This window comes from Lutzomyia longipalpis, chromosome 1, assembly GCF_024334085.1.
Source record: "Lutzomyia longipalpis isolate SR_M1_2022 chromosome 1, ASM2433408v1".
Taxonomy (NCBI): Eukaryota; Metazoa; Arthropoda; class Insecta; order Diptera; family Psychodidae; genus Lutzomyia; species Lutzomyia longipalpis.
In genome coordinates, this window is record NC_074707.1 from 33,137,156 (window position 1) to 33,149,513 (window position 12,358).

The window sequence follows — 12,358 nt, forward strand, 5'->3', positions numbered from 1 at the left end:
ACTTCTTCAGTAGTCTTAAGACAAGCAATTGCTTATCCTTGATCCGGGAAATGTTCCACTTCAACTTTTTCCACATTCATCGAGGTTTCCGATGTGCTTTTTGTAATATTTTCCGGTTTTCTTTTTCCACTTTTGCTGTTTGTATTTCTACGTTTGATACACACTGTGGGGTTGAAAGCTCTGGCATCAAATTGCTGCGTTTTTGACAAACACTGGAAGTTTGAGAGGAAAGAAACATCATTTTATGCTTTTCAACTAAACATAAAATTCTGTGTTCTTTTTTCAGTTCTACTGCTATCCCGATCATTAAAAAATCCACATTTTTTTCATTTTCTCAATTTTTTTGTATTTCGTTGGATTTTTAAATGATTCTTTCACATTAATTTTTTTAAAGCTTACATTAACGTGTTCATTGCGATACATTCTTTGCTTTTCATTCTTCGCCATTCTAAATTGATTTCTTTGAAAATACCAGCACCACATCTTTCAAGAATACTCACACATGATATAAATAGAATTCTCTATTGGGAATTTCCCTTCTAAGAACGAGTATATTTGCTTCCAAAAATTAACCAAATATGCAAATGAAAATGGAAGGGTGATTGATTGCGGAAAATGCGATAATGGTGTAATCACATTAAATCACACCTTAATCTGGCAAAATTCAATTTAGCAATCGTCTGGGAGTAAAATACTGATGAGATGTGTGTGACCAAAAGGGGTTTGAATTACATTAAAGTTCCATTAAATGGAAAGAATTTCAGCGCGGAATGTCCCTTTTTTTGGTATAATATAAAATATTCAGATGAAATCCTTAATGCTCGAGACAATGAATGATTATGGTGGATTAACGTGGGGGTGTCTGCTGACTTAATGACTTTCTTTAGAGTGTGTAGGTGTAGATGCGAGCTTTTAAAGAATGCTGTGTATATACGAAGTGGGGATGGGAAAATGGAAGGGATTTTCTCTTTTAGCACTTCATGTGCAAAAGAGCGCGGGAAAAGTACTCAGATTGTCTTTATAAAGTTGTTGACTCACGAGATAGAAAAGTTAAACACAGGAGAAATGAGTGACCCATTTTTGGGGGAGTTTTGTACATTTTCCGTGAGATTTTTATGCAAACTTTATCCCCTTCAGCGCACCATGAAATTTTCCCATTTTCACACAACTAATGTAACCCCTGCGACCTCTATATGGTACTCTTACATGAGTTAGAAGGAGTATTGCATTAGCTGTGTCTCAATTTTGATTTTTCTCTTCTCAAAAAATAAAGTGAAACACTAAATTGCTATGCTGAGACCATGGCTGAGACCATGGCTGAGACTACCCAATGAATCCTTTTAATAATAAAGAGGTTTCATTTAAAATTCAAATTGACGCGAAAAAAAAGCAAAAAGGAAAAGCCATGAAATGTGCCAGAGAATAGCAATCATAAGTCGTTCCTTGATTAATTATGTTAAGCTTTTTATGAGTATGCTTTTGTACTGTCAACCGCAAAAAGGGACATGGTGTGGTTTTTTTTTCATAGATAAATTAGCTTATAAATGTGAATATTCTGATAGGTATTGACCCAATATTGATAGTATCGATGGAAAGGATTCTATATAAAATGTCTATATCAATAAATTTAAGGAAACTAAAAGTCAACGTTGATGGATAAAATAAAAATTGAGACCTCTTGCTTCGACAGGGATTAATAAAAATTTATGGTTAACATAAAATACCATACTCTCCATATTCCTCTATGAATATTTATGGCCGCAGTGGGGAATATTCCATCACGCATAAAAAGTAAATTTGTTCTAAGGACAATCAAGCTTGGTAAATTTGTTTAATAATTATTCTGACCGTTTTTATTTTCACCTAAATTGTTGAAATTCGTATGAAATGGAAAGGTATTATGTACGTACATATATTGTGCTATATGTAGACTACCGACTAATTCATGGGATATATAGAGAGAGTGTAAATGTGACACTGTGTCGCTTTGGGGTAAACTGTCATCACCAAGTCTTTCACACTTTATTTGCCACCACTTCAGCATCGTTCCATGTCCAACAGATTCCCCATCAACCACACAAGGCATTTGGGCAGACTGTTCTACTCTATGTGTAACCTTCCGGGCTTTCGTGGACACGGACTATTTGCAATATTGAGACATGCCTTGTGTTATGTAAAATGTAAAGATTCCAAATCTCAATCGGTACACAATTCAAAATACCTCTCGGAGCTCGTTTAGATGGAATGTTAGGTGCGGGATAGTTGGGGTGACAAAATGTTTTGCTTGAGAGATTACAAGGGGTTGTGTTCGTGTGTTTTCCCTTGCAGGTGCGACATGGAAAGTACGATGCCATGTGCTGAGGATTGATGAAAGGAAATACCTTCCCTTGAGGGGTAGTTTGTAAATTTTCAAGCTGATACTTTTACCAGAATTCTTGAGCGCACCTTAACCAAAACATCGAACAAATAAAGTCATGGGAGGTTTCTTTCTCACCCCGAGGGTATCTTCTTTATTATTCAGGAATGATGCAAAAAGTGAAGATATTTTATAATTTTACATCACTCTATAGTGGTTTGATAGAGAACACTTGAATGGCAAAATGCGTGTCTATAGAGAGAGACTACATTCTCCATCTCCCACGGACTTAACTTCCTTTACTTCAGCCCCTATACTCCTTTGGAAAAGCTTGGAAGCTTGGAAGCTTGAGAAGTGAAAAAGAGATATATGCGGTTTCAAGGGATGAAACAATAAAACACATCTGGCCCCTAGTTCTTTGGGGGTTCTCAAATGGAAAGCTTCCGCCATGAAAAGGAGTCGGATTTCTCGCTATGTCGCTTCTGCTGAATAAGAATGTTCTTCTACTTGTTATACCCAACCATCGATTAGATCAATTTTGTGATTTATCTTTTCACAACGAGTGAACATGGAAAAAAAGTTCCATTTATCATCATTCCCCACGACTTGGAAGTGTATTGTGCACGTTTTGGGTGCCTCACACACACGGATCCGCCCTATAAAAATTAATCATACATAGTCAACAATTTTGAAGAGGGGCTCCTTTTTTGGCGGCAACCTTCATTTCTCCGTTCTTTTTCATCCCTCTATACTACACACAGCATCGAAATACTCCGTATTTGCTATATACAGTCCATAATAGCAGATGTAGGTTGTACTTAATTAAATTAAGTAATATAATACAGTGTATATACATTTTGGTATAGAGGTGTGTGTGGGTGTGTAAGTGGGAGGAAATTTGCATTTCCCAACTGACCACGAGATATACATATTAAGTTTATATATAGAACTTTTGAACACTTTGAGATGCTTCAAATACATTAATTGACCTTAAATCAATTTAGAAAGTTTGTTAAACGATTAAAAGAGAAAACATAAAATAATTTGCAGAAACTGCAATACACAACCCTTTCGGTTAAATTGGTTAAAGTGGTATCAAATGAATTCTTCTCTTAAAATTAATTGAAAGCTTTTCACTAAATATCCTGCTAAATATCAAAGTTAATAATATTTTAAAGAGAGTTTAAAGTTAGAATATGGACGTTTGTTCATTAAAACAATTAAAAATAAACACCAAACGTAAGGAAAAAAACGTCAAAGGTTAGAATTGCACAAACAAATTAACATTAGCTGCTAATTTTAATACAGTGGAAAACACTTCTTTGAATATTTCAATTTTTGCTACACGTCCTTTTTTAAATCCTTTTCATACTTTCAAAAAAAAAAGAAAACCTCACGCTTAAAATTATAATTTTTTGAAAAATATTTAGAAGTTTGTCAGTGGATTTGTCTGTCCGATTTTCCATGGGAAGGTTATTTGCGATGGTCATGTTTAAATATTGATCTTAAGATTATAAAGACTCAAAGATATAAAATGCGAAATGCTATTTCAGTGCAAAAGTACAATGATGGTCCAGCAGAAAAGGGAATGTACTGGTAAGTTTCACTTACGGGCTGTGATTCTTCCTTCAGATGACAGTCCAAGAGTGGTGAAAATTGAGGTGGATAAATTTTTTAGGAATGGCTTTCTCACGCAACGAATCACAGCCAACGCGCATGAGTAAGCCTTTCCCCAGAATTTACACGCGTTGGCTGTGATTCGATGCGTGAGAAAGCCATTCCTAAAAAATTTATCCACCTCAATTTTCACCACTCTTGGACTGTCATCTGAAGGAAGAATCACAGCCCGTAAGTGAAACTTACCAGTACATTCCCTTTTCTGCTGGACCATCATTGTACTGATATACATATGTACAATATTTATATTTTTATATTTTTATATTTTTTATGTATAAAAAAGGCGCCCCGCTTCGCGGGGCGCCAATTAGTTTGTTTAAAATATATGTGAATAGGTGAAAGTAATTGTTGATGTAACAAAATGGCAGAAGGCAGCCATTTTGAATTTTGAAATTAGTAAAATCTGATAGGTCATGCCCACTATACCTGATGAAACTTCAATCGAAAAGCCTCTATCAAGTACCGTTAAGCCGATATAAGGCAATATTACAACAATCGGTACATATGGAAACCTGTTTTGGTCTATATCTCTGAAACCGCGACATAAATTTTTTTTATTTTTTTTTGGTTAAAAGGTGTGTCTATCACCTACAACATACTAAAATTTAATCGAAATCTATCGTCCAGTTTTTGAGATATTAATCGAAAACTGGTCGAAAACTCATCGAAACTTTGGTTTTTGATTGTAGGCCCTCTAGCGGTAACTTTTGAAACTTCCTATGTATAGATAATTGTAGACCTTATTAAGATCTTTCATTCAAAACCGGTTTAGTTAAAATCGGTCAACCGGTTTAGGAGTTATGGCCGACTTTCTATAAAACTCTATATTTACTAAACCGCTTGTCCGATTTTTGGAAATGGGGTATTGTTGAAAAGGTCTTAAAGGCCCCTACAACATATTAAAATTTCAGACCTCTAGCTATAATAGAGGCTGAGATATAGCAAAAACAAAATTGAAAAAAAATCAAAATGGCGGATGCAGGGGTGGGGGGCTGAATTTGATATCATAGTTGGACGACTTCCAGTCGATAATTGAACTTTGCCGTTGACCGCAAGTCTCTATCTATTACCGTTCTCTTGTAATTGAGCTCCAAACTACGGCCGGCCGGACGGACGGACGGACGGACGGACGGACGGACGGCCGGAAAAGTTTTTCGGCGCATACGTTTTTTGGAATGTGGGGACCCTAATTCGTGCTCATACCAAGTTTGAGCCCGATCCGACGACCTTGAGTTTTAGAGTGGACACAGAAGCTGTGCTATTCTTTTCTTCGAAAGAATCACAGCTAAAAAAAAACAGCAAAAAAATTATGAGGAAATTTAAATAAATTTGCTTCTGCCTGGTTTGCCAGACAGTATGAGGGATGTGTTTGTATCGTACCTTTACGTACATGTACGGAGATTTTTATTTATACCACCTCATCGTCACAGGTAAAGCTGCTTGGAAAATAGAAGCGATGAAAAGTACTTAGTAAATCGCATATAAGACACCATCATGAGAACCCTATGAGAACATAAATTTGCTCTTTATGTTTCAACATGATATTCCTCGAGGGTAAGACAGCGCGCGCAAAGTTTTAGCATTCTCCTCAAGACTCATCACAATTAATTAAATTTATTTATGAAATTTTAAAAACACGAACGTCTCTTCAATAAAATTTTAAAGCAACTTGGCTAAATTTTGCTTTTCTTCATTATAGTTCCATATACAGCAGGGATGTTCTGGTTTAGGGCCCTTTTTTTGTATAATACATAAAATGCTGTATTTTTCATTGAGAGGCGGAATGATTCATGACATGACGCTGGATTGAATTAAATTCTCATTTGAACGCCATAGTCTGTGGGGTTTCTGATGTATATTTCCCGGGATAAATGAGGCGAACTCAAAACGCGTCTACGGAAAGTGCTTAAATCCAGAAGAAATGGCTCCTTGCAGCTCATTTTATTGCTCACGAGGAAGCATAACAAATCAACCTAGAGATTTATTGTCATCCTTCGATCTGAAGTTGTGTGGTCAGAGCTTCTATACATAGAATGAATGTGAGAATCGGGAACGATAGTCAAGGATTTTGAACGAAGTAAATGGGCGGAGAAATCATAAAATTGTCACGCTCAGCCGCAAATTGAAAGGAAGTGGGAAAGACATTGAAAGCAGCACGACTTTTAAGCTTTTCTGTGTACTCCACCCCCTGTCCCCCTTCGTGCTGGAATGTGCCACATATGTAATTTAATATCGGGTATTTATACGTCTCTCTGCACTTGGTAACATTGGGTGGAGTTCTGCAGTGCAGCAGCAACAGTCAAGAGTAAAGGGTGTAACCCTACCTACAATGTATATGGAATAGCGCGCGGGAGCGTTCTCATGAAACTTTCACACAGTGAGATGTATAAAGCAAAAAAAAGCTCAACGGGGTTACTTTCAACCACAAAAAAAGCTTGATTCAAAAGCGAATGCACCCGCACTGCTGTTGTTGTGTATGGTGTTTTGCAAAGTTGAACCAAAAATTTAATTTCATTGTAACCACGCAGAGCCACCAGTGAAAGAACCGCCAGTGGTGATATTAAAAACCAACCAACACCACGGTCAGGTCAGCGTATATAGCGATAAGTTGCGTTTGGGGACTATGAGACCGAAAATGGAGACGGTGATGTTTTATAAAAGTTTTTTTTTAGAGGCCAAACAGTAAAACTTGAGGGTTCTATATTGTATTTAAAGGGACGTTTGATAAAATTATATAATGTTCTGAGGAAAATCTACATACATACATAATATATACAATATTTTATTTAATTTTATGATTCTATCGTTGAACTTTTATAATATTATGTACAATTTCTCATTTAAATTCAAAGTTCTATTCTTTAAAATTGCAAGAGTTTTCCCTCATTAGAAGTTTCTTTTATCATTGAACAAATCTAAAACTTCTAAACTAAAAACAATCTATTTTATATTCTGATCTAGTTCTTTTACCTATTCTTGCCAAACACTACGTATATAATTTTTAAAAATAATTAAATTTCATTTGTGGATTTTTTTTATAAAGTGCATAAAGTAATTTCTATTAATGTGAAGAAATGGTTTGTGCAGGAATTTTCTGTCAAATTATATAATAGTGAGAGTTACATGTGAAAGTCAGTTATTCGTAGAATTATTAGTCGTAGTAAAAGTCCCATATTTCAAGTTATTGTCGCACAAAGAACAGTCGCAATGAATGTGGAAATTCTAGAATTATTTAGAGTCATTTTGCTCTGTGAGAAGGAAAATTTTAGTAATTGTTCTCACATATTTTCCATTACCGCATTAATGTGTGCGACATTCACATTTCCCCATCCCCCATTGGAACTCTCAAACATCCCCCCGTACAATCCTCACATATACGAATGCAGTATTTTAGAGGACATGGGTGCTATTTCATGTGCAAAAGACTCCATTATATTTCTCTCTCAACATTTTGCAGATAAAATATTTCAAAATGAATCATTTTTGCTATAACCAATTTTTGATGGTTCGTCGTGGAATTAATTAAACAAAATTTTATGTTAGGGCTACATTAATGCTCTCCCTCTAATGATATTTTTTTTCATTTCATACCACAATCATTAATTTTCTATCTCTCACTTTTCATTCTTTGCAGGTTGTAAAATGCACATCTAATATTCATGAGCGAGAGTGGAACATCAAAGGTATCCATTTCGCTGATTTAGCACACACCCTTTGAAACTTCCACCGTCGAGGGATTCTGGTTGCCGTAGACTTTAAATAAAGATGATGCCATCATTTGGCATAACGATGCGCAAAAAGAAATTCTAATGATCAAGTGAATTCACACGCTATAAGAGAGAAATCCCATCCAAATAGAAAAAAAAACAATGAGTGTCGCACTATGTGAATGTTTCGTGTGAGAAAAAAGAAGAAGAAAGTTCCGAATAAATTTTGTATATTATGTCCCGCGTAAGAGAATTCTTTGAGAATTATGTAGTGTGAGTTCATCCTGGTCATCAGCACTAAATGTGACCCGAAGATAAGTTGTGATGAGACGTCGAGAAATTTTGGATCACCGACAAATATGTGCTGTCGCCTTTGCGACATTTGCACTCATACTATCCACTTATGGTAAGTTCGTAAATTATTCACACTCATGTTGCGACAACTTTAACATTTCTCACACCCCCCATTTTCTCTCCACTTTCTACAACTCACTTGAGAGCTTGCTTTTAGCATTTAAAATGACATTTGCATACACACACACATCTTATATAGAAGGCAATTACACCAATCTCCATGCTAACGATACCAACTCCCCTATTTATGAATTTTATGTCAACGATGTCAAAGTCATTCTAAATTCTTCCCGGTAGTTAAGTTCCTCCTAAAAGGAAGATCCTTTACTCGACAAATGCATTGCGCAAACACTTATAAAATTAGATAAAATTACCCTACAGCAGCAAATCTATAAAATAAATGAAATGCATACCCATTGAGGAAAATTAAACTAAAGCTCATTTCATTGCATAATCTCATTGTGGTGTGCAACCATAGCACATCCGGTGTATTTATCTTGAAAATAAAATAATATTATCTTAAAATCCATGTTTTTGAATATTTTTTAGTATTTTTTGTTATATATAAATTCAGGAAGATGTAATGTCCTTTCAAAACCATAAAGCTTTTTCAATGTTTTGTGAGAAAAATGTAACATAAATTTTCTGATTTTTGACCGGCAAAAGATTCTTACAAATAAGATATTTTTAGTCTCAAAGTAGAAAGGGCATAGGATTTTCTTTTTAATTTCGGGAGGTCTTATTTCAAAATAATCTTTAACCCTTTAACGTCCAACGTGAAACATAAAAACATTGAAATATGCGCTCTTTTATCGCGATTTTTATTCTATGAATTTTTTTAGAGGACCTTGAAACGAAGCTGAATCGCCAGGAAAATAAGAAGATGTGGTCTTCCCTCTAATTTACACGTTTATTCTTCTTCTCTGCACCTACACGGGCCTCTTGAGGGGTTTTCTCGCAGCCGAGTTGATCTCTGATGCCCTTCGTTGCGGCTGTACGTCTCTGGTGATGGCACAGGATGATTCAAATCCCTCGTATCTTCTTCAGACGGCGATGAGCGTCTCCCAGGTTCTTCTCGTGGTGCTCCTTCTCGACGGGCGTCTTCTCGACGGGGGTTTTGTGTCGCCCCGGAGATTAGTGTGCAGAGTTTGAGCTTCTCTGACACGCGCGGGAATTAGGCGTCCCGGCGATGATATACACTGGGCGTTGGACTTGCCCAAATGAAGCGCACGTACGGGAGTTTAACGTCCCGACGGGAATGAGCACTGGGATTGAGCTTCCGACTCAACGGGATGAACCTTTCCCGGAGGTTGTCAGGCACCAAAACGTGAGTCTCCCTGACTGACAAGGTCCTCGTAGATCCTTCCGAAACGGTGGTGCACAGCTCCTTCAATTTGTATCGGGCGCCAGCTCCCAAGATAAGGAGCTTGAAGGAGGTTCAGCGTCGTTCTTCGCTCTCCGATGAGGAATTCTTGCAGTCACCGCGATGGCTTCCGGCGGGAGGACTTCAGACTGTGGCACTGCACAACTTTTATCTATTTTTGGGAATATAAGAGAGAAATTATGAGTCTCTTCTTAATGAGCTCTCATGGCAGACTAACTACCCACTGCCACAGCAGTGGGATACAAGGAACAGAACATACACTAAAACATACACAAGTGCCGTCACTACCCCTCCCCTTTTTGGAGACTTTTCAAATGATTCAGTTGGCATTCCTGTGTGGGACAATTTTGAAAATGTGCACGTTACAACCTTTCTCACTCAGAACGTCTTCTTTGGCCCCTTATGCGTGAATTTGAAGCATTTGTAACATGGAAAAACAATTACATTAATAAATAATTGAAAAAATAAAATGTTTCACGTTTGGGTCAGCGTATGACCCAAAAAACCTTAAAGGGTTAAAAAAAAAGTCAATCCTAAACCAAAATTCTTGTAATTTGGCGGATTTTTTATGCACTCAAAGTCAACAAGAAAATTTTCCGAGTTTACTGGAAAAATCTGGGTTTATAAGTCGATATTGTAATTAGGAATTAATCGAAAGCTAATTTTTTAAATGAACTTTCAAATAAGAGTCAAATTTTGTAAATTAATCCCTTTTTTCGAGCACGAATCGACTAATGACATTTTGGGGTAGGGCAACCCCTTGTAAAAAAAAGCGCTTTTATTCTCTGTGTGCACGTTTTTCCATATTATGGGAAACTTTACAGGCTAATCGATGAAAGAGAAAATAAATAATCCATCCTTCAGGTTCAAAAATAAAAATCAAAAACAAACTTGCTTGACCTTAAATAACCTTGATCATGATTTTCCTTCAAAATATATTAATTAGGTATACCTACCCATCCTTGAGCTTAATGTAGTAGAAGTAAGAGCTATAAAGCTTTCCGGGTAAAATAACAAAATTATAATATAGATTTCCGAAGGGTTTAATTGAAGAGGAAAACTTTTGATTGAGTTTTCTTTCTTTTTCTTAATAATTTTGAATTCTATTCAATTTTTTTCGCTTAAACCTGGGGCTCTTTTTTGGCTAAAGAGGCTAAACTATTAAAGGCTATTCTAACAATAACTTATTTTTTTTAAAGTCAATTATTTGTCCAAACAAAATTTATTTTTTCTGACCTAACTCAGTTGCAATTTTTTTTTAGAAAACAGATATACCGAGTAATGAAATTTGAACGTCAAACACAGGCTAATCATCCATACGCTTGAGAGCTATACCATGAAACCTTCCGCTTTTCGTTTCTATTAATAATTCAATAGATAAAGTGATGTGGAAAATACAAATTGAATTGTATATGTTTTTGCTTGACTTGATGATTGATAGGATTTTTAATAAATGAATAGATCTATGCATATGTATATTGTTTCATTTCAATCAATATACATGCATAAATACGCGCATATGTATGCAATATATATAGGTAGATATTGAATTTTTAAGTTTATGTGGTTTAGGCGTAAACTTTAGTTATTGTTTCCGGTATTTACGCTAAATTTTTTGTATTGTTTTTCGTATTGTTTGCAATCGCGACGGGTGTGAAAATTGAAAGAGCCATCACACATTGGGGAATTTCCCTTTATTCTTTTTTTCGGTGCAGCTTTTCCGATATGGATGAAAGCAAAACAACTGCGAAAAGTATAACCCGGAAAAGCTTGGTATTTTCCTCCCGGGCTCGTCGCACCATTGACGCTCAATTTGTGGCAATTGCTGTGCCCATTCACATCCAAATTTAAAAGTAAATTTGTCGAATTTCAAGTGGCGCACCACATTTCGATTGGCCCTATGTAGCGCCGTAATTGATTCGGCGCAGCTTTTCCAAAAATGTCCAAATTTTGAACACGCACCATATGACAAATGGTCCGTGCGAAGTCATAAGGAACGTGCACAAGTTGCCTCCTAAATTTCAAACAAACGAGGCTCGTACGGGCAAAATATGGCGAAAGGCCCCTTAAATTGTTCTCAATGACTTTTAACGTGCTTCACACCAAAAAGGGTGCGGCCTTCACTACATTTTCTCCTCCGTCACTCAATCGACTATGTTCATTTAGTGCCCGACTATTCTTTCCTTTTTTTTGGTTTGGTTCGTTCTTTTTCAATTCATTTTTAGGTCAGTTCATTGTTATCCAATGGAATCACATATCTATTGTTTGTGAATGAATATCAAATCCTAGAAATAATTTCCGTGGGAATTTAAACCAAAAAAATATTGTTTTGGTTTTTTTTATTTACTCTTATCTATTATTTATTATTATAATTTAATTTATTCATGTATATTTTCATTCTTTTTAATTTAATTAAATGTTCTTTAATAATAATAATAATTTTAGTAATTTAGTAATAGTATTTGGTAATAAATACACCTTGAAAAAATATCTCTAACATATTTATTATTTAAGGACCAAAATTAAAAAATTAAAATAATTTAAAAAAAAAAGGATTATTCAATATTCAAAAACTGATTTTTTATAATAAAAAAGTATTTTATCAATGTTCTAGATTGCAGCTTGTCAAGCTGAGCTTGAAATTGTCCAATTGCTTTAAAACTAAATTTTCAAAGTTTGTACAAAATATTCTTCAATGTCAACATAAAATATTTTTTTATTTCTCTATTCACTTAACGTTAAGATTAAACCGCAATACGATATAGCCACTTTCATCATCTATAAAGAAAGAAATAAAATAAAAAACAATTTAAAAAAAAGCTTGAATGAAGTATACGAGGTATACTTACTTGAACAAAAGCATACATGTTGATATTATAC

General features: G+C 35.4%; 2 protein-coding genes across 3 annotated transcripts in view; one reads left to right on the forward strand and one right to left on the reverse strand.

Annotated features, from left to right (window-relative positions):
* LOC129786050 (putative fatty acyl-CoA reductase CG5065) overlaps positions 1-12,358 on the reverse strand; it is an 824,046-nt gene that overhangs the window by 285,249 nt on the left and 526,439 nt on the right. The gene's annotated exons all lie outside the window — the stretch shown is intronic.
* LOC129786070 (uncharacterized) overlaps positions 1-12,358 on the forward strand; it is a 53,119-nt gene that overhangs the window by 15,484 nt on the left and 25,277 nt on the right. For both annotated transcript variants that reach the window (XM_055820873.1, XM_055820874.1), the window contains exon 2: positions 7,668-8,146. In XM_055820873.1, the coding sequence (XP_055676848.1) occupies positions 8,065-8,146 (82 nt within the window). In that variant the 5' untranslated portion in view covers positions 7,668-8,064. The remainder of the gene's footprint in view (positions 1-7,667; positions 8,147-12,358) is intronic.